The sequence below is a fragment of the Colobus angolensis genome, unplaced genomic scaffold, assembly GCF_000951035.1.
Source record: "Colobus angolensis palliatus isolate OR3802 unplaced genomic scaffold, Cang.pa_1.0 Scaffold230, whole genome shotgun sequence".
Taxonomy (NCBI): domain Eukaryota; kingdom Metazoa; phylum Chordata; class Mammalia; order Primates; family Cercopithecidae; genus Colobus; species Colobus angolensis.
Window position 1 is genome coordinate 3,046,465 of NW_012115489.1, and position 25,596 is coordinate 3,072,060.

General features: G+C 37.8%; 1 protein-coding gene across 1 annotated transcript in view; it reads left to right on the top strand.

Moving 5' to 3' along the window:
- Positions 1-25,596, top strand: part of WDR70 (WD repeat domain 70) — a 383,095-nt gene that overhangs the window by 130,640 nt on the left and 226,859 nt on the right. The window contains exon 9 of the mRNA XM_011944378.1: positions 8,454-8,530. Within this exon, the coding sequence (XP_011799768.1) occupies positions 8,454-8,530 (77 nt within the window). The remainder of the gene's footprint in view (positions 1-8,453; positions 8,531-25,596) is intronic.

The window sequence follows — 25,596 nt, forward strand, 5'->3', positions numbered from 1 at the left end:
GTTTTTTGTATGTACCTATTATGGACTGAAAGTTTGTATCCCTCAAAAATTTATATATTGAAGCCATCACCTGCCATGTTATAGTATTAGGAGGTAGGGGCCTTTGGGAGGTAATTAGTTTAGGTGAGGTCATAAGGGTGGATTCTCTATGATGTGATTAGTGCCCTTCAGAGCCTCCACTCTCCTGACCATATGAAGATACAGGAGAAGGTGGCCCATCTGCAAGCCGGGAAGAGATCCCTCACCAACTTCCAGAATTATGAGAAATAAATATATGGTGGTTAAGCCACCCATTCTGTGGTCTTTTGTTATAGCAGCCCTAGCTGACTACGACAATAATGCTTTATCAAATTGAGTAAGTTCTTTTCTATCACTGATTGGCTGAGAGTTTTTATCATGAATGGATGTTGAGTTTTGTCGAATGCGTTTTCTGAGTTTTTTATCTTATTCTGTTAATGTGGTTAATTACATTGATTTTGATTGTTAAACCAGACTTGTATTCTTGGAACAAAGCTTTCTTGGTTGCAATGTACTATTCCTTTTACATACTAGTTTAATATTTTTTTAAAGATCTTAGCTTTTGTGTTGATGAGGGATGTTGTTTTGTAGCTTTCTTATGTCATATTGTACTTGATTTTAGTATCAGAGTAATTCTAGCTTCGTAAAATGAATTTGGAAGTGTACCGTCCAATTCTCTTTTGGGGAAACTGTTGTGAAAAAGTGGTGTTATGTCTTCCTTAAATGTTTGGTAGCGTTTGCCAGTATAGCAAACTGGGCTGGGGTTTTCTTTTCTGTTTTTGAAAGCTTTTAACTATGAATTCAGTATATTTAGTGGATATAGGACTATTCGAATTATTCCTTCCTCTAAGTTACCAAATTTATGTGCATAAGATTATTATAATAGTAATATTTCTTTGGGGTCAGTAGTGATATATCTCCTAATTTTCCCTGAATTGGTTGGTTATTTGTGTCTTCTCTCTTTCCTTTTCTTGTTCTGGCTAAAAGTTTATCAACTTTATTGATTTATTTCCTTCTACTTGCCTTCTTTTTCTAATGTTTTAAGATGGATGCTTTAATTATTAATTTGAGACTTTTCTTATTTTCTAATAGAAATGCTCTAAGCATTTCTTTAACTGTGTCCTACAACGTTGAGATGTTGTATTTTCATTTTTATTCGGTTCACTTGGGATTACCTTTTTGACCTATGGGTTATTAGTGTGATGTTTAAATATACAAATATTTGAGACTTTTTTCTTATTGGCTTCTAATTTAATTCTCTTATGATCTAGAAACATACTTTAAAAAAAATTAAAAACAACAAAAAATTTCTGGCCTCAAGTGACCCTCCCACCTTGGCAGCCTCCCAAAGTACATCCCTAGGCATGAGCCATCACACCCAGCCCTTGGAAACATATTTTGAATAATTTTAATTTTTGAAATATCTGATGAAGTGTGTTTCGTGACTTAGAGTATGATTTTAGTGCATATTTTGTGTGCACTTGTAAGGAATGGGTACTCACTTGTCAACACTTAGTGCTGCTGCCTAGTCAAAGTTACTGTCGATCTTTGCATGACTCATATTAACATCTTCCCAGTTGGACCTATAGATTCTTTTTTTTTTTTCTTTTTTCAACAGGCTTTCCTTCACTGAGCAGCCCTATGGATCTTTTTGTTTGTTTGTTTAAACAGGCCTTCACTGAGCAGCCAGAATATTTTTTAAAAAGCATTTAGTGTCTAGCCTGTGCAGCATAGCAGAAACCACATCTCTACAACAAATAAAAAATCAGCTGGGTGTAGTGATGCTTGCCTTGTAGTCCCAGCTACTTGGGAGGCTGAGGTGGGTGGATCTCTTGAATTCAGGAGGTTGAGGCTGCAGTGAGCTGTGGTGGTCGCACCACTGCACTTGAGCCTCAGCAACAAAGTGAGACTCTCATCTGTAAACAAACAAACCCCTCCTCAAAAAAATCTTAAGAAAATTATTTATTTTGGTATAATTTTAAACTTACAGAATAGCTGTAAGTTAAAAGGGGTATAAAGCTTCTTTATACTTCTTTTTCAGGTTTACCAATTGCTAACATTTTGTCTCATTGCTTTATTTTCACCTTACCCCTTCCTTCCTTTTCCCTCCACCATTCCTCCCTCAACTAATACAGACTAACCCACCTTCCTATCCCGCCTGTATATACACTCTCATATATATATATATGTATATGCATATACATATACATATAAATCACATATATGTGTGTTTAATTTTCAACTTTTGAAAGTAAGTTGTAAATGTCATGCTCTTTTACTCCTAAATTCTTCAGTGAGGTTTCCCTAATAGCATTACATTTTCATACATAGTCATAATTTTCTTTTTAAGAGACAGGGTCTTGCTTTGATGCCCAGGCTGGATTAGAATCCCTGGGCTCAAGCAGTCCTTCTGCCTCAGCCTCCCTAGTAGCTGGGACTACCAGGCACAAGTTACCATGCCTGGTGGATAGCCATGAATTTAACACTGATAAAATACTATTATCTAAATCACTTTCCATATTCATGCTTCACTGATTATCTCAACAGTCTCTCTAATGATTTTTTCACCAGTTGCAGGCTCTGATCAAGATCACACATTGTGTATAATCATCGTATCTGTTGTCTCCTTTAATTGGTAATGGCTTCTCTGCATTATTTGGTCTTTATTTTTCCTTGACATTTTATGAGGACTGCAGGTCAGTGATTTGATAAAATGTAGAATTTGATTTTACCTCATAGTTTGAATCAGGTTATGCACTTTTAGAAGGACTGTGACAGAAATGATATTGTGTCCTCATTTCTTCCTCATACCAGGAAGTATGTGATGTCAGTTTCAGTTTGTCCTTGCGTTGGTGATGTTAACCTAGATCACTTGTTTAAGGTGGTGTCTACCAGGTTTTTCCACTATAAAGTTACTGTGTTCTCATTGCAATTATTAAGTAATTTGCAGGGAGATTTTGAGACTTTGTAAATAATCATTTTCAAACTTTCCTCCACAGTTTTAGCATCTATTGATTCTTTCCTGAATCAGTTATTACTGATTGCAAAATGCTGATCTTTTAACTCTATCATTCATTTTATGTTTATCAGTAGCATTCTACTAAAAGGAAGAGCTTTCTTTGTTTGTATATTTATTATATTAGTATACACTCAATGGTTCTTGTCTTAGTCAATGGTTTATAATTCGTTACTATCATTATTTATCTTGATGCCCTAACTATTGCAGATTTAGCCAGCAGAAGGCTCTTCAACATGTGCTTTATCCTTTTAACATGTGTCCATCATCTTTGTAGTACTTTTTTTTTTTTTAATACAACAAAATGTTCCACGTTCATCTTGCTCCTTTCCTATTCCATCTCTGTAATCAATAATTTTTGCAAGAAGACCTGGTTCCTTTTAGGAGGAGGTGATTGTTAGAGACCAGGATCTCTGTGTTAGTTTTGCTGGAGTATATTACTTCTAGACATTCTTAACATACAGAACTAGAGAATAACTAACACATATATACATATATAACAATTTTATCTACCTAGTAAAAATCATGAGTTCACATTGTTACCCCCTAATTTCTATTTAACATCAGAGAGTTTGTTCTAGTCTTCCCACTTTTCACTTTTGTAACTATCTTCTCCAACAGGGCTAACCCTTACTCCAATTATCCCCAATACATTTCCTTCTTGGCTTAGTTCTTCATTATATTAGAGGCAGTTTCAGAATTGCTAATGTATACCACTGCAAAAAAGAAACAAAAGTATTAATTAGAATTCAATATTTATTTACAGTTCTTTTGGTCTTAGACTGAGAATATGTACTAGGTTCCTAGGGCTATTTTAACTAATTACTACAAACTTGGTGGTTTAAAACAACAGAAATTTATTCTTTTACTATTACAGAGGCCAGAAGGCCAAAATCAAGGTGTTGGCAAGATCATGGTCTTTCCAATGGCTGTAGGCAAGAATGACCTTTCTTGCCCGTTTCAGCTTCTGGTAACTTGGGGTATTCCTTGGCTTGTGGCTACATAACTCCATTCTCTGTCTCTGTCTTTACATAGCCTTCTCTTTGTGTCTTCTCTTCTCTTTTTTTTAAATTTTATTTTAATTTTTTTTTACTTGAGACAGGGTCTCACTGTGTTGCCCAGACTGGTGTGTAGTGGAGTGATCTCGGCTCACTGCAGTCTCCATCTCCTGGGCTCAAGCCATCCTCCACCTCAGCCTCACAAATAACTGGGACTACAGGCACCTGCCACCACACCTGGCTAATTTTTGTGTTTTTTGTAGAGATGGGGTTTAGCCATGTTGCCTAGGCTGGTCTCTAACTGAGCTCAAGTGATCTGCCTGCCTTGGCCTCCCAAAGTGTTGAGATTACAGGTGTGAGCCACCATGCCCAGTTGTCTTCTATCTCTTATAAGGACATTTGGATTTATCTCTATCTTCTGTCTCTTATAAGGACATTGGATTTAGAGCCTGCACAGAATCACATCTAGATTTTTTTGTTTCTGTTTTTGAGACAGGGTCTTGCTGTCTTGCTCATGCTGAAGTGCAGTGGTATGATAATGGCTCACTGCAGCCTCAACCTCTTTGGCCCAAGAGAACCTCCCCTCTCAGCCTTTCGAGTAGCTGTGATAGCCTTTTGAGTAGCTGTGACTACCATTGTGTGCCACCATGCCTGGATAAATTTTTTTTCTTTTTTTTTTTTTGTAGAGATGGGGTTTTGTCATGTTGCCCAGGCTGGTCTCGAACTCCTGAGCTCAAGCAGTCTGCCTATCTTGGCCTCCCAAAGAGCTGGGATTACTGGCATGAGGCACCGCACCCAGCCGAGATTCTTAATTATATCTGCAAATACCCTTTCCGAAAATAAGGTCATGTTTACATGTTCTTAGGATTAGAATATGGACATATCTTTTTGGGGGCCATCAACCCACTTATAGGGTAGATAGTTTTCTGGGATATTACCTTCTGTTTATTCTTTCAGTATATGTGTTATTTATTCATTTTAAATGTAAGGTTGATTTGTTCCTGTTTATATTCAGCTTTTGGTTGTCCCATCCTCATTTTTTTGTGTGAATATGTAAAATGCTAACACTGTTCCAAAAGTCAAAAAATGAATAAAGAACCACAAACTATGATAGCTATTATTAAGGAAACGCACAGGTACTAAGGTAAAGAACAATCTCATGGGCCATGTTTACCTACATAGAGGACCAGGGAATACTTATTTGAGCAAGTGGCATATAAACTGAGATTGAAATAATGAGAAGGAGCCAGTCATGGGAAAGTGGAAAAAAGAGCTTTCCAGCATATGGGAAAGCATATAAGAAGGCCCTGATATGGAGCAGAGCTGAGCATATTGGAGGAACTGAAAGGAAGGAAGTGGCTGGTACGTGTTGGTCATGAGGGAACACAAAATAAGTGAAGTTGCAAGGAATGTGGAGCCAGAAAATAAAATTCGTTGTGGACTGTGTATGTTAGAGTTCCCTAGAGGGACAGAACTAATGGAATATACATATAGAGAAGTTTATCAAGTATTAACTGGCATGATTGCAAAGTTCCGCAATAGGCCATCTGCATGCTGAGGAGCAAGGAAGCTAGTCTGTGTGCCAAAGCTGAAGAACTTGGAGTCTGATGTTCGGGGGCAGGAAGCATCCAGCATGGCAGAAAGATGTAGGCTGGGAGGCTAGGCCAGTCTCTCATGTCACATTTTTCTGCCTGCTTATATTCTAACCAAACTGGCAGCTGATTAGATTGTGCCCACCCAGATTAAGGGTGGGTCTGCCTTTCCCAGCCCACTGACTCAAATGTTGATCTCTGTTGGCAGCACCCCCACAGACACACTGAGGATCAATACTTTGTATCCTTCAATCAAGTTGACACTCAGTATTAACCATCACACTGTGTAAGAGGTTATAAAGCCAGCAAAAGGTTATATGCAGTGAAGTGACATTTTAATTTAATTAAATTGATCAGTTTATTTATTTTGAGATGGTGTCTGACCCTGTCACCTAGGCTGGAGTACACTGGTGCAGTTATAGCTCACTGTAACCTCCAACTCTTGGGTTCGAGTGATCCTCCCACTTTAGTCCCCTAATAGCTGAAACTATAGATGTCTACCCTACACTCAGCTAAGTTTTTATTTTTATTTTTTGTTGAGACAGGATCTCACTCTGTTGCCCAGGCTGATCTCAAACTGTGTACCTCAAGTGATTGTTCTGCCTCAGCCTCCCAAAGTGCTGGGATTATAGTTATGAGCCACTGTGCCGACATTATGGCATATTTAGAACTACACACACACACACGTGTTTTCTTTCCATTAACTTTTAAGTTCTAGCGTACATGTGCAGGATATGCAGGTTTGTTATATAGGTAAATGTGTGCCATGGTGATTTGCTGCACAGATCAACCCGTCACCTAGGTATTAACCCCAGCATCCATTAGCTGTTCTTCTGATGTTCTCCCTCCCTCCACCCTGCATCCCCGAGAGGCCCCAGTTCGTGTTGTTCCTCTGACAATGTGTCCATGTGTTCTCATCTTCTCATCCTTCAGCTCCCACTTAAAAATGAGAACATGCGGTGTTTGGTGTTCTGTTCCTGCATTAGAACTATATTTTTAAAGGATTATGCTGATTGCTATGTAGAGCGCATGAAGTAAAATGAAAGCAGAGGTGAGTGCAGTGGCTCACTCCTATAATCCCAGCACTTTGGGAGGCGAGGCGAGTGGATCACTTGATCCCAGGAGTTTAAAACCAGCCCGGGCAACATGGTGAGACCCTGTCTCTACAAAAAATACAAAAATTAGCCAGGCATGGTGGCTCATTGCTATAATCCCAGTCACTTGGGAGGCTGAGACAGGAGGATCACTTGAGCCCAGGAGACCAAGGCTACAGTAAGCTGTGAACACACCACTGCACCCCAGCTTGGGTGACAGAGTGAGACCCTGTCTCAAGAAAACAAAAAAAAAAAAACGAAAAAGCAGAGAGATTAATAACAAACCTGTTACAGTACCTATTAACTGATGTAGAAGCATGAATGTTGTGAGAGAATAAGTGATAGTGATGAAAAAGAGAAAAGTGAATAGATTTTAGAAAGTAAATAGAAATAGAATATACTTTGGACAGAATTGACAGGAATAGCTGGTGAAATGAATCTGTGTAGATAGAAGGTTTTAGGGCTATGGTTATGGGAATATTTAAGAACAACTCCCACGTTTTTAGCTTGAACTACTAGGAAAGAAACTGATAGAAAATAAAGTGGACAGAAAGAATCAAGATTTTCCCTTGTACCTATTATGTTCCAGATGCCTATGATAAACAGATAGAAATGTCAAGTAGATAGTTGGATGTGCAAGCGTTGAGTTCAGGGGTGGAAAATGAGATCTCAGACTTGCCATCTAGTCCTTCCAGGTATTGGTTCAATTCATGCCTCCAACATGGCTAAGAGTCTCCACCTCCCCTCATTTGTATTCTGTAAACATAAACAGAATGGCAGGCCTTGGCCAGATACTGTTTGAGGCATTGTAGACAACTTTGGCTGAAGATGATCTCCAGGCCCATGTATCTTTCCAGAGAGTTACTGTTATTTTTCTTGTAAGTCATTTAAACATGTACATTTTACTTCTTTAATCATAGTTTTATTTTGAAGTGTGTCAGAGTAAGAGATACTGCAGTTATTATACTAAAAAGGACCAGGCTCTTTTCTGTCCCACATGAATCTGACTTGCTGTATGAGACCACTCTAGCTGAGTTTGCTGCCTAAGGGAATTAGGCATTTGTGTATATGTGTGTGTTTATGTTTGCTGTGTACTCTAGTTGATTTGGTGTATATGTCAGTTTATATACACCAGCATCACATTGTTTTAATTATAGTATTTTTATATTCTCTATACTTAGCGGGGCTAATTTTCCCCAATCACTTAAAATATATTCTTCCTTTTCTCACATACATATTTTTACAGAGACATTGTAGAATCAAGGTTGTTGACACATTTTTAGGAAATACGCATTTTCCTCCCAATCTCTTGCCTTCACCTTGCTTATTTGTAAATACTTTCTATTCTTGATTGTCTTCCACTGAAGAAAGGAGTTACGATCTTTGAAGAAGGACCTGTCTTTCTTATTATGGCTTTACCTTTCTTTTTTTTTTCCCCTAAAGAAAGGATGTCATTTTCCTCTCCATTTCCCACTTTATTAAGCACCTGTTACATACAAGCACTGAGTTAATTCCTGAGGTGGGCACAGGGTGGTACACAAAGAGCTAAAGCAAAATAAACAAAGCATGTTATGAGAGAAAATTGGGATAAAATAATATAGATTTATAATTAAAATGGTACACTTTTGGGGGAACTAAAAATTTTTACATTTAGAAATGACATGTCAGTTTCTAGTCAGTTTATTTTTTACCTTTCTAAAACATCTTTTTTTTCCCCTTTGTCTTTATTTTTAAGGGTCATACAGCAATGCTTCATACTGGCTCATGGCATCCCAAAATAAAGGGAGAATTTATGACTTGCTCAAATGATGCGTGAGTATTGTTGATAATTGATCTAATACATTCATATCTTTAGGTATTTAACATTTGTATTGTTACAATCTTGGCAGTAAAGTAGTAAGTGGAATATTAGGAATTCTGACGTTATATATTCTTTTTTTTAGAGGGAGTCTTGCCCTGTTGCCCAGGCTGGAGTGCAGTGGTACAGTCTTGGCTCACTGCAACCTCCACCTCCTGGGTTCAAGTGATTCTCCTGCCTCAGCCTCTCAAGTAGCTGAGATTACAGATGCCCACCACCACACCTGGCTAATTTTTGTATTTTAGTAGAGATGGGGTTTCACCATATTGGTCAGATTGGTCTCGAACTCCTGACCTCAAATGATCTGCCTGCCTCAGCCTCCGAAAGTGCTGAGATTACAGGCGTGAACCACTGCACCCAGCCTATATATTCTTGTTCTTTACTTTGATTTTATCTGATAGTGTAGTAGTTGATTAAACAAAAATGGACACTGTGAAAGCGAGAGTGGTATAAATTCCTGTAGAGTTTATTAAGGTTGGATCAGATTGATACTATTAAGTGTACTCAAAGGGCTTTGAAGTTGTGACTAATTATTACTTTTTATAATAAAGACTTATTTCCATCTGAGTCTAATAGCTAACATAAGCTTATTGGCTCAGATTGATTTTGAAAGGAATAACCAAGGAAATTGATTAAATTTGGTGTAATTTCAGTTCATATATACCAGCATCACATTGAAGCAAATTAATTAAATTTTCTCAGTTATTAAATATTATTATTATTTTTTGAGATGGAGTTTTGCTCTTGTTGCTTAGGCTGGAGTGCAATGGCGTGATCTCAGCTCACTACAACCTCCATCTCCTAGTTTCAAATGATTCTTCTACCTCAGCCTCCCAAGTAGCTGGAATTACAGGCGTGCACCACCACACCAGGCTAATTCTGTATTTTTAGTAGAGATGGGGTTTCACCATGTTGGCCAGGCTGGTCTCAAACTCCTGACCTCAGGTCATCTACCTGCCTCGGCCTCCCAAAGTGCTGGGATTGTAGGCATGAGCTACGACACCAGACCTTAACATTTTTTAATTTTAATGTTTGTGAGTACACAGTAGGTATATGTATTTATGGGGTATGTGAGATATTTTGATACAGCCATGCAATGCATAATAATCGCATCATGTAAAATGGGTATCCATCTTCTCAAGCATTTATCCTTTGTGTTACGAACAATCCAATTAAACTCTTTTAGTTATTTTATTTTGTTATGTTATGTTATGTTATGTTATGTTATGTTATGTTATGTTATGTTATGTTATTTTTTTGACATGGAGTTTCACTCTTGTCGCCCTGGCTAGAGTGCCATGATCTTGGCTCACTGCAACCTCCACCTCCTGGGTTCAAGTGATTCTCCTGCCTTAGCTTCTTAAGTAGCTGGGATTACAGGTGCTTGCCACCATGCCCAGCTAATTTTTATGTTTTTAGTAGAGATGGGGTTTTACCATGTTGTGCAGGCTGGTCACGAACTCCTGAACTCAGGTGATCCACCCACTTTGGCCTCGCAAAGTTCTGGGATTATAGACATGAGCCACTGTGCCTGGTCTCTTTTAGTTATTTTAAAATGTACAGTTATATTATTGTTGACTGTAGTCACTTTGTTGTGCTATCAAATATTAGGCCATATTCATGATATATATATATACACACACACACATATGGATATATATACACACACACACGTATATAGATATATGTATATATTTTCTTTTTTTTTTTTTTTTTTTTTTTACCCATTAACCATCCTTACCTCATTCCCATACCTTGCTACCCTCTCCAGCCTCTGGTAACCATCCTTCTTCTCTCTCTGTTCATGAGCTCCACTGTTTTGATTTTTGGATCTCACAAATAAGTGAGAACATGCAATGGTTGTCTGCATGTCTGGCTTATTTCATTTAATGTAATGATCTCCAGCTCCATTAATGTTGTTGTAAGTTACTGGATCTCATTCTTTTTTCATGGCTGAATAGTACTCCATTGCATGTATGTACCACATTTTCTTTATCCATTCATCTGTTGATAGATGCTTAGTTTGCTTCCAAATTTTGGCTATTGCAAACAGTGCTGCAACCAACATAGGAGCACACATATCATTTTGATGTACTGATTTTCTTTGTTTTGGATATATACCTAGCAGTGGGTTCGCTAAATCATATGGTAGCTCTGTTTTTAGGTTTTTGAGGAAACTCCAAACTGTTCATAATGGTTTTACTAATTCACATTTTCACCAACAGTGTATGAGGGTTCCCTTTTTCTCAACATCCTTGCCAGTGATTAAATGGTTAAGATTCTTTTGCATTTATATCTGCTCATCCATGACTCAAGAATATTATAGGAAATATTTGAGCAACTTTTCCCTGTATTGTTATATTGTATGATTCATTATTGTATTAAAAGTAGTTCACAAGAATGTACGTTGTATGATTACAGAGAAAATTACAATAAAAAATCTTGTAAGTTAAAAACATATAGGTGGTATTATTTAGGTGAATCATTAATTAAGAAAGAACTTTTTTATTCTTAGGTTGTTTTGTTTTTCATCTTTCAACTTTTTAATACTTAAATTTGCCTTAATAACATTCACAGTTGCTGTTCATATTCTTTATGTTTTCTGAAATATATCTTTAGAAGACAGATGACATAATTTCACTTTCATAGGGGAATCAAAAAATTAACTTGATCTAAAAGAAACGGAAATTTGTCAATCTATACAAATAAGAATGTGACTAAAATAAAATAAATACATTTGATTAAAATTTCTGGTAAATCAGATTATGTAGTGTTAATTTCTTTTCCTACCTTAGTCTTTTTAGCTGCATAATTACCTTTCCAAATAGTTAAGGTATGTTTGTTTAAAGTTACGTTTCTTATTTCAGTGTTAGGGAATGAACTTCATCAGCAATCTAAATTAATAATATAGCATGACTAGGTAAGGTTTATTCTAGGATATAAGGATATTTTACCACCAGGATATTTCAGTATACTTCATTACTGAACAAATGAAAGGTGAAAATCATGTGATTCATTTGATAAAATTTAGTCTTTCCCAGTAAAAGTTCTAAGTAAAATGCAGATAGGAAGGAATTACCTAAATCTGATAAAAGTGGACATTTGATAAAATTTAATCTTTCCCAGTAAAAGTTCTAAGTAAGATGCAGATAGGAAGAAATTACCCAAATCTGATAAAAATTAGTGACTAAAATTTAAAGTAATATTGTATTAAATATTGGAGTACTGAAGCTACTTGCATTTAAATAGGAAACAAGACAGCGATGCCCACAACTACTTAGAGACTTATGCAGCAGATACTTTGTATAGTGTCTTAAGATAAGAAAATGAATAATTGATATTAATGTTAGAAGAAAACAAATACACTACAGGACCACAGAGGACTTGGGCTATTCTGGTTAAAACTTAAGTTGAATAGAGCAGTTGTGAAAAAAACATTGTTCTCAAAACTATTAATGGATCAGTATGAATGGTGGGCTCTCATAGTTGATAATGTTTTAACTTTTATGAGCACTACAGTAGCCTTTCCCAAATTGATTTCCAGGCTATGTAAATCAGAAGTCTGACAAAAGGCATTCTGTGGTCAAATAAATTTGAGAAGCTTTGAATCTTATATTCTAAGACCAGTGATACACAACAAACATTTAAAAGTTTTTAAAAGTAAGTTTTTAAAATTTTTTATTTCAGTAGGTTTTTGGGGAATAGGTGGTATTTGGTTACATGAATAAGTTCTTCAGTGATTATTTCTAAGATTTTGGTGCACCCATCATTTGACCAGTTTATAGTGTACCCAGTGGGTAGTCTTCTCGCTACTTACCACCCTTTCCCCCAAGTCCTCAAAGTCCAGTGTATCATTCTTATGCCTTTGTGTTCTCGTTGCTTAGCTCCCACATGTGAGTGAGAACATATGATGTTTGGTTTTCCATTCCTGAGTTACTTCACTTAGAATAATAGTCTCCACTTCCATCCAGGTTGCTACGAATGCAATTATTTTGTTCCTTTTTGCAGCTGAGTAGTATTCCATGGTGTATATATGTATGTGTGTGTATATATATGTGTGTGTGTGTATATATATACCTATACACACACATATATATACACCTATACACACACACACACCCCACCACATGTTCTTTATCCACTTGTTGATTGATGGGCATTTGGGCTGGTTCCATGTTTTTGCAATTGCAAATTGTGACTCTATAAACATGCGTGTTCAAGTATCTTTTTTGTATAATGACTTCTTTTCCTCTGGGTAGACACCTAGCAGTGGGATTGCTGGATCAAATGGTAGATCTACTTTTAGTTCTTTAAGTAATCTTCACACTTTGGTTGTGCTAGTTTACATTCTCACCAGCAATGTGAAGATTGTAAGCGTTGCATTTTCAGTGCATCCCTGCCAACATCTATTATTTTTTGATTTTTTTTTTATGGCCATTATTGCAGGAGTGAAGTGGTATCGCATTGTGGTTTTGATTTGCATTTCCCTGATCATTAGTGATGTTGAGCATTTTTCCATATGGTTTTTGGCCATTTGTATATCTTCTTTTAAGAATTGTCTATTCTGGCCGGGCATGTTGGCTCACGGCTGTAATCCCAGCATTTTGGGAGGCTGAGACGGGCGGATCATGAGATCAGGAGATTGAGACCATCCTACCTAACACGGTGAAATGCTGTCTCTACAAAAAATACAAAAAATTAGCCAGGCATATTGGCACGTGCCTATAGTCCCAGCTACCTGTGAGGCTGAGGTAGGAGAATCGCTTGAACCTAGGAGGCGGAGGTTGCAGTGAGCCAAGATGATGCCACTGCACTCCAGCCTAGGTGACAGAGCGAGACTCTGTCTCAAAAAAAAGAAAGAATTGTCTATTAATCTTTTTAGTCTACTTTTTGATGGATTTTTTTTCTTGCTGATGTATTTGACTTCATTGTAGATTCTAGATATTAGTCCTTTGTCGGATGCATAGATGATAAAGATTTTCTCCCACTCTGTGGGTTGTCTGTTAACTCTGCTGATTATTTCTTTTGCTGTGCAGAAGGTTTTTAGTTTAATTAAGTCCCAATTATTTATCTTCATTCTGTTGTATTTGCTTTTGGGTTCTTGGTTATGAAGTCTTTGCCTAAGCCAATGTCTAGAAGGGTTTTTTTTTTTTATGTTCTAGACTCTTTACAGTTTCAGGTCTTAGATTTAAGTATTTGATCCATTTTGAGTTGATTTTTGTGTAAGATGTGAGACGAGGATCCACTTTCATTCTTCCATGTGTGGCTTGCCAATTATCCCAGCACCATTTATTGAATAGGGTGTCTTTTCCCCACTTTATGTTTTTGTTTGCTTTGTCAAAGATCAGTTGGCTGTAAGTATTTGATTTTATTTCTGGGTTCTGTATTCTGTTCCATGGTCTGTGTGCCTATTTTTATACTAGTACCACACTGTTTTGGTGACTATGGCCTTATAGTATACTTTGAAGTCAGATAATGTGACGCCTCTAGATTTATTCTTTTTGCTTAGTCTTGCGTTGGCTATGTGGACTCTTTTTTGGTTCCTTATGAATTTTAGGGTTGTTTTTTCTAGTTCTGTAAAGAATGAGGTGGTATTTTGTTGAGAATTGCATTGAATTTATAGATTGCTTTTGGCAGTATGGTCATTTGTACAACATTGATTCTACGCATCCATGAGCATGGAATGTATTTCAATTTGTGTCATCTAAGTTTTTTTCAGTAGTGTTTTGTAATTTTCCTTGTAGAGATCTTTCATGTCCTTGGTTAGGTAAATTCCTAAGTTTTTTTTTTTTTTTTTTTTTTGCAGCTATTGTGCAAGTGGTTGAGTTCTTGATTTGATTCTGAGTGTGGTTGCTGTTGGTGTATAGCAGAGCTACTGATGTGTGTACATTAATTTTGTATCCTGAAACTTCGCTGAATTCATTTACCAGTTCTATGAGCTTTTTGGATGAGTCTTTAGGGTTTTCTAGGTATGTGATGATATCATCAGCAAACAGTGACAGTTTGACTTCCTCTTTACGAATTTGGATGCCTCTGATTTCTTTCTCTTGTCTGATTGCTCTGGTTAGGACTTCCAGTACTATGTTGAATAGAAGTGGGGAAAGTGGGAATCCTTGTCTTGTTTCAATTCTTGGAGTAATGCTTTCAACTTTTCCCCATTCATTATAATGTTAGCTGTGGGATTGTCATAGATGGCTTTTTTTATGTTAATGTATGTCCCTTCTATGCCAGTTTTTCTGAGGGTTTTTTTTTTTTTTTTGAGACGGAGTCTCGCTCTGTCGCCCAGACTGGAGTGCAGTGGCCGGATCTCAGCTCACTGCAAGCTCCGCCTCCTGGGTTTACGCCATTCTCCTGCCTCAGCCTCCTGAGTAGCTGGGACTACAGGTGCCTGCCACCTTGCCCGGCTAGTTTTTTGTATTTTTTAGTAGAGATGGGGTTTCACCATGTTAGCCAGGATGGTCTCGATCTCCTGACCTCGTGATCCGCCCGTCTCGGCCTCCCAAAGTGCTGGGATTACAGGCTTGAGCCACCGCGCCCGGCCTCTGAGGGTTTTAATCATAAAAGGATGTTGTGTTTTGTCAAATGCTTTTTCTGCGTCTCTTCAGACGATCATGTGATTTTTGTTTTTAATTCTGTTTATGTGATGTATCACATTTATTGACTTGCGGATGTTAAACCATCCCTGGAATGAAACCCACTTGATCATGGTGGATTATCTTTTTGATATGCTGTTGAATTCAGTTCACTAGTATTTTGTTTAGGATTTTTGCATCTCGGGGATATTGGTCTGTAGTTTTCTTTTTTTGTTATGTCCTTCCCTGTTTTGGGTATTAGGGTAATACTGGCTTCATAGAATGATTTAGGGAAGATTCCCTCTTTCGCTATCCTGTGGAACAGTGTCAATGGTATTGGTACCAGTTCTTTGAATGTCTGATAGAATTTAGCTGTGGATTCTTCTGTGCTAGACTTTTTTCTGTTGGCATTTTTTTTTTTTTTATTAGCACCTCAGTCTCGCTGCTTATTATTGGTCTGTTCAGAATTTTTTTTATCTTTAATCTGGGAGCATTGTATATTTCGAGGAATTTATCCATCTCCTCTAGGTTTTCTAGTTCATGTGCATAAAGGTGTTCATAGTAACCTTGAATAATCTTTTGTATTTTTGTGGTATCAGTAGTAATATCTCCTGTTTTATTTCTAATTGTGCTTATTTGGATTTTCTCTCTTCCTTGTTAGTCTTGCTCATGGTCTGTCAATTTTATTTATCTTTTCAAAAAACTAGCTTTTTGTTTCATTTATCTTTTGTATTTTTTTTTTTCATTTCAGTTTCATTGAGTTATGCTCTGATCTTCATTATTTCTTCTGCTGGGTTTGGATTGTTCTTATTTCTCCAATTCCATGAGGCATGACCTGAGATTGTCTGTTTGTGCTCTTTCAGACTTTTTGATGTAGGCATTTAATGCTATGAACTTTCCTCTTAGCACTGCTTTTGCTGTATCCCAGAGGTTTTGATAGGTTGTGTCACTATTGTTCAGTTCAAAGAAATTTTGAATTTTCATCTTGATTTCGTTGTTGACCCAGGGATCATTCAGGAGTAGGTTATTCATTTTCATGTATTTGCATGGTTTTCAGGTTCCTTTTGGAATTGATTTCCAATTTTATTCCACTGTGGTCTGAGAGAGTACTCGATATAATTTCGATTTTCTTAAATTTGTTGAGACTTGTTTTGTGGCATATCATATGGTCTGTCTTGGAGAATGTTCCATGTACTGACAAATAGAATATATTCTGCATTTGTTGGGTAGAATGTTCTGTAAATATCTAAATCCATTTCTTGTAGAGTATAGTTTAAGTTCATTATTTCTTTGTTGTCTTTCTGCCTTGATGACTAGTGCTGTCAGTGGAGTATTGAAGTCCCCCACTATTATTGTGTTGCCATCTATCTCATTTCTTAGGCCTAGTAGAATTGTTTTATAAATTTGGGAGCTCCAGTGTTAGATGTATGTGTACATTTAGAATTGTGATTTTTCCCTGTTGGATTAGTCTTTTTATCATTATATAATGTCCTTCTTTGTCTTTTTAAGCTGCTGTTGCTTTAAAGTTTTTTTTTTTTTCTTTTTTTTTTTTTTGGTCTGATTTAAGAATAGTTACTCTTGCTTGCTTTTGGCATCCATTTCCATGGAATGCCTTTTTACCCCTTTACCTTAAATTTATGTTGAGTCCTTACGTGTTAGGTGAGTCTCCTGAAGACAGCAGAAACTTGGTTGTTGAATTCTTATCCATTCTGCCATTCTGTACCTTTAAGTGGAGCGGTTAGGCCATTTACATTCAATGTTATTATTGAGATGTGAGGTACTATTCTATTCATCATGCTATTTGTTGCATGAATACCTTTTTTTTTTCCCATTGTGCTATTTGTTATACAGGTCCTGTGAGATTTATGCTTTAAGGAGGCTTTATTTTGGTGTGTTCTGAGGATTTGTGTCAAGATTACAGGCTTGAGCCACTGCGCCCGGCTGCATTTTGCATTTCTCTAAGTGTGTCCTTGACTTCTAGAAGTTGTGACTGGTTTTTGCTTATGCTATCTATTTCACTGAAGAATTTTCCTTTCCTATCCTGTATCATGTTTTTGATTTCTTTAAGTTGAAATTCACCTTTCTCTGGTGACTCCGTGATTTTCTTAATAATCGACCTTCTAAATTCTTTTTCTGGCAATTCAGAGATTTCATTTTCATTTAGCTCCATTGCTGGTGAGCTGGTATGATCTTTTGGGGGTGTTAAAGACCCTTGTTTTGTCATATTACCAGAGTTGTTTTTCTGGTTCCTTCTCATTTGGGTAAATTTTGTCAGAGGGAAGATCTGGGATTCAAAGGTTGCTGTTCAGATTCTTGTGTCCCACGGGATGTGCCCTTGATGTGGTGTTCTCCCACTTCCCCTAGGAATGAGGCTCCCTGAGAGCTGAACTGGAATGATTGTTTTTGTTCTTCTGAGTCTAGCCGTCCAGTGGAGCTACTGAGCTTCAGGCTGGTACTGGGGTGTATCCGCAAAGAGTCCTGTGATGTGATTCATCTTCAGGTCTTGCAGCCCTGGATATCTGCACCTGAACCGGTAGAGGTAGCAGGGGAGTGAAGTGGACTCTGTGAGCATCATTGGTTGTGTTTTCGTTTAGTGTACTGATTTTGTGTTGGTTGGCTTCCAGCCAGGAGGTTGCTTTCAAGAGTTCATCACCTGTGGTCCTATAGAGAGGATGTGGACTTGCCCTAGGGCTGGGCACAGTGGCTTATTCTTGTAATCCCAGCACTTTGGGACTCTGAGATGGGTGTTATCACTTGAGGTCAGGAGTTCAACACTAGCCTGACCAACATGGTGAATCCCTGTCTCTACTTAAAACAACAACAATGACAACCACAGCCACCACTACCACCACCACCACCACTACCACCACCACCACCACTACCACCGCTACCACCGCTGCCACCTTATTCTAGGAATACCTGGTTAAGTACAGGTTTTTCAGGCAGTGGGCAGGGCCGTAGAGCTTTCAAGAGATTATGACCTTTGTCTTTGGTTACCTGGGCGAGCAGACAAAGACCAGCAGGTGGGGGAAGGCATAGGTGTGTCTGTGCTCAGCCTCTCCTTGGGCATGGGGCTTGCTGTGGCTGCTGTGGGGGATGCGGTTGTGGTTCCTAGTCCAATGGAGTTGTATTCCCAGGAAGATTATGGCTGCCTCTGCTGAGTTATACAGGTCACCAGGGAAGGGGGGTAAGCTTGCAGTCACAGACTTCTCTCCACTCCCACGCAGCCCCCAGTCCTAAGGGCCAGTCTCATTCCTGGCGTGCCCCCTCAACTGCATCGAGTCTATTTCCAGGCAGCTGGTGACCAGGGCTGAGAACTTGCCCCAGACCACGAACCTCCCTGTTGAGAAAGCAGGCAGACTCACAGTTTTTTGGTGTCTCAGGGAGCCTGCAGTGGTGATCCAGTTACCTCAAAGGGTCTATGGATTCTCTCGGCTTTCCTGGTATGTTCCTGTGGAAGTTCTTGGTGCTGCTATCCAGGGCTGCAGGACCTGAAGATGAATCATATCACAGGACTCTTTGCGGACACACCCCAGTACCAGCCTGAAGTTCTGTGCAATACTGTTCATGAACACTGTTCATGATGTGAGTGTCTACACACTGCTCTGCCTCTCTGAGCTGGAGCTGCAAGCTAGTCCTGCCTCCTATTCGCCATCTTAAAGATCCATTTTTAAAAGGTTTTGAATAGGGTATAAGGAAACCTATTTAACTGTATTAATCCTCTAAACAACAGTTCCACAGGTGTGACATCTTTTACTGGATATAAAATGTAGTTTATCCCATTCCGTTTTTTTTTTTTAATTATTATTATACTTTAAGTTCTAGGGTACATGTGCACAATGTACAGGTTTGTTACATACATATACAGGTGCCATGTTGGTGTGCTGCACCCATTAACTCATCATTTACATTAGGTATATCTCCTAATGCTATGCCTCCCCCCTCCTCCCACCCCACAACAGGCCCTGGTGTGTGATGTTCCCCTTCCTGTGTCCAAGTGTTCTCATTATTCAATTCCCACCTATGAGTGAGAACATATGGTGTTTGGTGTTCTGTCCTTGGGATAGTTTGCTGAGAATGATGGTTTCCAGCTGCATCCATGTCCCTACAAAGGACATGAACTCATCCTTTTTTATGGCTGCATAGTATTCCATGGTGTATATATGCCACATTTTCTTAATCCAGTCTGTCATTGATGGACATTTGGATTCGTTCCAAGTCTTTGCTGTTGTGAATAGTGCCACAATAAACATACTTCTCAAAAGAAGACATTTATGCAGCCAACAGACACATGAAAAAATGCTCATCATCACTCGCCATCAGAGAAATGCAAATCAAAACCACAATGAGATACCATCTCACACCAGTTAAAATGGCGATCATTAAAATGTCAGGAAACAGCAGGTGCTGGAGAGGATGTGGAGAAATAGGAACACTTTTACACTGTTGGTGGGACTGTAAAGTAGTTCAACTGTTGTGGAAGACAGTGTGGCAATTCCTCAAGGATCTAGAACTAGAAATACCATTTGACCCAGCCATCCCATTACTGGGTATATACCCAAAGGCTTATTAATCATGCTGCTATAAAGACACATGCATACATATGTTTATTGCGGCACTATCCTATTCCTTTAAAAGATAATTCTTTAGTTCCCTGTCCAAATCATTGACTTAGTAGTATATTGTATCTTTGAAAATGCATATCAGTTTTTCCCCCCCATACTGTACAAATCAGGCTTTTTTTTTTGAAACAAAGTCTGTCTCTGTCACCCAGGCTGGACTGCAGAGGCACAGTCTGGGCTCTCTGCAACCTCCGCCTCCCGGGTTCAAGCGATTCTCCTGCCTAAGCCTCCTGAGTAGCTGGGATTATAGGCGCCCCACCATGCCTGGCTAATTTTTGTATTTTTAGTAGAGTCTAGGCTGCTCTCGAACTCCTGACCTCAGGTGATCCGCCCACCTCAGCCTCCCAAAGTGCTGGGATTACAGGCATGAGCCATTGCGCCTGGCCACAAGTCAGGCTTTCTTCAGCCATAGTTCTGTGTGAGGATCAGGGATCTTTAATTGTAGACTCCTATTATATATATTCTTTACAATCATTTAGAGAAATCTACCAGTAATAAATTCAGTTTGGTTGATTTTTTTTTTCTCTACTCAGAGGGTAGTAATTAGTTATAAGTTAAGCTGTGGAATATCAGCCCAGTTGCCTATTTCACTCAGCAGATATTGTGTGCTCACTATGTGATCTAAGTTTCGCCTTCATAGGGCTTATATTCTAGTGTAGATGAGTGCTGGGAGATAGATAAGGTACAGCTAGTAATAAATAAGATTGTTTCTCTAGTAGTAAGTGTTAAGAGTAAAGTTAAAGCAAAAGGATAAAGAATAGGAGAGAGGGGTCTACTGCATGTAGAGGAGTCAGAGAAAACCTCCTAGGTGTTGTGGGCTAAAATATAAAGTGCTAAAATTTTAAAGTAATGACAAGCCAAGCCATTGAAGAGTACTAGATCTGTACTGTATTTTTAAAATTAAATTAAAATTAAAAAAATTGACTCTTGCTTCTCTCTAGAAGTACCATAATATTATTGAAAAGTCAAAGTCAATTGAAATGGTCTCTTTACAGGTTTTAACATTTTCCAGTGAGGTAACATTGGGATACTAGCTCATAACAGCTAACATTTATTGAAAACTTAATATGCGCCAGCACTGTGCAATACACATTATATGTCTGAAGCACTTTATATTATGTTTTCTTCACAGCAGTGGGGTAGGCGGTAATGTTATTACATATTCTAAATGAAGAAACTGATTATATTTTTCCCAAGAACACATGATTCTAAGTGTTACTGGGATAACATGAGCCAGAATGTGAACCCACTGAGTGGTTTGTACACTTTATGAATGGTTGTCACAAATGTGATGATGATTGATTTACAGATAAAGGCAGAAGTTACAGATCTCTTTCATGTAAGTAATGGATACAAGAACTTACTTTATAGAAACATGTTGCAGTATTCTCCCCTTTGGAAGGACAAATTTCCTTTGCCTTGAAGTTCTCTTGTAGGGCATCACAGTGATGGTGCTACCACATTGTCTGACTGTGATGAGGATTATCTTATTCATCTCCAAGATCTCATCAGTATAAGTAGGACTGGGTTTTATTGTGTTCCCATGGTTTCTTAGCAATCTGATATTTCTTTTAGGTAAGCTATAGGTATATTCCTTCTTGCTGAAGAGAGCAGATGAAATTGAAAATAGTCACCAAATAAAAGCAGTTTCGTCACTTCTCTTCCAATCCTAATATATGGCTTTGTTTTGAAGTATTTTTTTCTTAAAGTATGTTGGATTTGGTACATGACATTATTAAAATAAAGAAATTTCATTCTACAGGTTGAATAAATGTTATCTGAAATGCTGGGAACCAGAAGTATTTTGGATTTCAGATTTTTTCAGATTTTGGAATATTTGTATTACTGGTTGAGTATCCCTAAACTGAAAATCTGAAATAAATAATGCCTCATAAAGCAGTCAGAAAGTTACAGATTTTGGAGGATTTTGGATTTTTGGATTAGGGACACTCAACCTATATTTCTAATTTTATCATAGATGTTGAACTTCATCAAATGGTTTTTCCTAATATTTGATGTAATTTTGCTGTTGTATTTCTTTTGGTCTGTTAATGTGCAGAAGTTTATTAATATATTTTCTGATGTTAAACTAGTCTTACATTCCTGTAGTAAACCATAGTTTTTCACTTAAAACAAAATTCTGCTCTATTTAGGAATTTTGTATTTTATTTACAATTTCAATCTTATGTTGACAAAAAAATTTTTTTTTTCCTTTCTAGAGGACTTTAAAATTCTTTTTGTAATGCTTTTATTGGACTTTGGAACAGAGATACTAGCCTCTTAAAATGAAGACTGTTTCCTTCATTTTCTGTTATCTGGCCCTCATGTCCAAGTTTCCCATTTCTCCAGAAGTTGGATTTTATAACCACAGCCATAAATAACCTCATGGAACCTCCAAGGTCATCTAAAAATTTGAATTAAAATCCAAACCCGGGGAATACAGAATTGTTTTTCAAAGTTTGCTTTGTTTTTAAGTTTAGTTTCTCAGATGTTTTTTGGAAAAGGTATATTTAATAAATCTAGAAGAAATTTTAGCAGTAAGCAGAAGCCATTGGGAAGAAAATGCTGAATACGGCAAACATTTTGGGAGAATATCCATGATATAAGAAAGTGTACTCGTATTACATCTGGGTTGAGTGTTCCCATAAAGGAAAGGTGAGTAGACCTGGACATGTAAACATAGGAAGTAGGAAGGAGAGACAAAGGAGCACAGGAAGGGGATCTGTGGGCTTGTAAATATAATCTGATGAATAGTAGTTTGATTAAAATGTACTTGCAGGTCTTTCTCAGTCCAAGAAAGAATATGACTTGAATTGAGCTGGTAATATTTAAAAATAATTGCCACTATCTACTCTAAAAGGTTAGGAGGAGTACATATATTATCCTTGGAGATCAAAAGCTTCTATTGTTTAAAATAGGCAATTAGTACCCAGAATCATGGTTTTCTTTTTTTTATCCTAAGTCATCAGGGTAAAAAGCTTTTAATTTTATCATTGGTTTTATTAAATGGTTTAATTTTATTATTGAGCAAACTCTGGATTACCAGGATAAGCAAAGTAAAATTGCTAATACTTTTGATTATACTTCAGTGTGATTGTCAAATGAATATTTTATCACGACACTATAAAATATGCTAAATAGCTTTCAGAAAGAAATAAGAATAACCATGGTATATTTGTTACTTTCCTTCATACTGGAAAACTGCATGGATTGTTAAGAACAACTAGCATCTGATCAGGCATCATCAGAATTCGTAGGTCTAATACTATAAAGTTCATTTTGGATTAAGAAGTACTGTTTTGATTCAGGAATTAGTTCAGTGAGGGCCTTTGTGCAAAATTCGCTCTATATTTCTTAGAGTATCTTATATATCAGAGTGTGACTCTGCTTTTCATTGCTTTATCTTATTCTCTTCTTGTTGGTTAGTATGACAGAGTGAAACATCAACTGCACATTTTATAAACTCTTCACTCCCTTGGAAGACTTCATTGAGGGCTATTTAGGTTTTTAATTAGGACCATTTTAGCAGGCTCTGTTGTATTCATAATAATAATATCTTCTTCTTTTTCTCATTCTTTCTATCCTCTCCTCCTGCCTCTCATTTTGGGCAACTGGAAACTGTGTATTTTGAATACTATGACCATGGTGTAGATAGCCTCTGGATAGAAGTTTATTCATCTCAGCACCTCCTGTGTCATCACAGTGTTATGCACTTACTGCTTTATATACATGATGAATGTTTTCAAGGCTATGGCTGTTGCTAGTATTGTAGTGGATGGAGAGCTCTGACTAGGTCAGTACGAGACATTCATGTAAATAGCACATACTGTGAATTGGTTTAGATGCAGTTGGAGGGAGGAGTCAGATGGCATTTGTGAAAAACTATTCCAGTGAAGGCCAAGCTAGCACTCATTGTTTTGTTCTGGCCTCATGTATAGTAAGTTAAACTGTGGACATCTTTTCTGAGTGTGAGTCGGAGATGCTAGTGCTTTACCTTTTTAATTCCAGGAGTTTTCAGTATAAAACATAAACCTGAGATGAGGCCAGTGTAGGAATGAAATGAAGAGGAAGAGGGCAAGATGGCAGTCTTTTTGGTTTTCTCAAGTTTACCGGAATGAAAATTAATGATGAAGTATTAATAGAACGTACTGCATTTTATTTGGAAGTAAATGTTAATGAAAACCAGATGATAATGAAGATAAAAAATGCTTACTTATCCAAAGGAAGTAATTTCTACTTGTGAATTTCTATGATCTGATGAGGAACTGTTTTCTAATTTGAATTGTAATAGTGTACCAAGTGAGAACATAAATGGTGCTGGTATAATCTGAGTCCATAGTGTAGAATTTGTACTAAGCCAGTTCCAACTCAGCACAGAACTCAGCCCATTGGTACTGGTGAGTGAATCAGATGCTTTCATTATTTGAAGGGTTTTTTAATTACCTACTTAGGAATTTATATTTCCAGGTTGGTTCATATCTGTTACAACTGCTTTCGCCTCCATATCCAGCTAATTGTCATATTCACATCTTTGATGTAATAAGATTTTTGATACTTCTGCCACCTCTAATTTTCCCACTACTATTCTTGTTATACACTGTGATTTTTATGAGTTGTTGCCATAACATTTCAGGGAGGAGAGGGTGTTATGGGTTTAATTGGCTGTATTTAGGGTTAAGGTCTTTAAAGAGTGTGAGGCTGTGAATGTGGACCCTAATCCAATATGACTGGTATCCTTATAAGAAGACAAACAGGGCCGGGCGTGGTGGCTCAAGCCTGTAATCCCAGCACTTTGGGAGGCCGAGACGGGCGGATCATGAGGTCAGGAGATCGAGACCATCCTGGCTAACACAGTGAAACTCCGTCTCTACTAAAAAATACAAAAAACTAGCCAGGCGTGGTGGCGGGCACCTGTAGTCCCAGCTACTCGGGAGGCTGAGGCAGGAGAATGACATGAACCCGGGAGGCGGAGCTTGCAGTGAGCTGAGATCCGGCCACTGCACTCCAGCCTGGGCGACAAAGCAAGACTCTGTTTCAAAAAAAAAAAGAAGACAGACACCAGGGATGCACAGCCACAGAGAAAAAGACCATGTGAGGATATAGTGAGAAAGTATCCATCTATCAGCAAAACAAGGAAAAAGGCTTCAGAAATCAAACCTGCTGACACCTTGAACTTGGACTTCTAGCCCCCAGTACTGTGAGACAATAAATTACTGTTGTTTAAGCTACCCAGTCTGTGGCACTTTGTTGTGGCAGCCCTAGCAAACTAATATAGAGGGGGAAGTGTTAGAGGAACTTAAGACTTACACACATCTACAAACCTGTGCACAGAAATGTGCCCAATAATGGAATGTTCAGGGTCCCTTGTTTGAGACGTCTTACCATTCTACTTTGTATGCCTTTGGCTAGTCTGCCTATTGCTGAGAGACATTAGTAAATCACTAAACCTTGTCCATTATTTCCCCAATAAGGATAAATATTACAACACAGGAATAATAGGCATCTAGAATTACCCCCCTTCACCAGATTATGTTTGCCCTGAAGTCCCAAAATTCTGTCTTTTACTGATCACATTAAATGGAAGGCAGATTCACCTACACATTTTTGTGGTGGTGGTGTTGATTTCAGTTGAAAAAAGTTTGTGACTTTTGATCTACTCAGTGTTTGATTATGAAAAGTGAGTGGGAGAGAGTGGGGACGTCCTGCTTCGGAGCGGGAATCTTTGTTGCGTCAGCGAATAAAAAGAGAATTAAATATGGGTGATGTTGAGAAAGGCAAGAAGATTTTTATTATGAAGTGTTCCCAGTGCCACACCGTTGAAAAGGG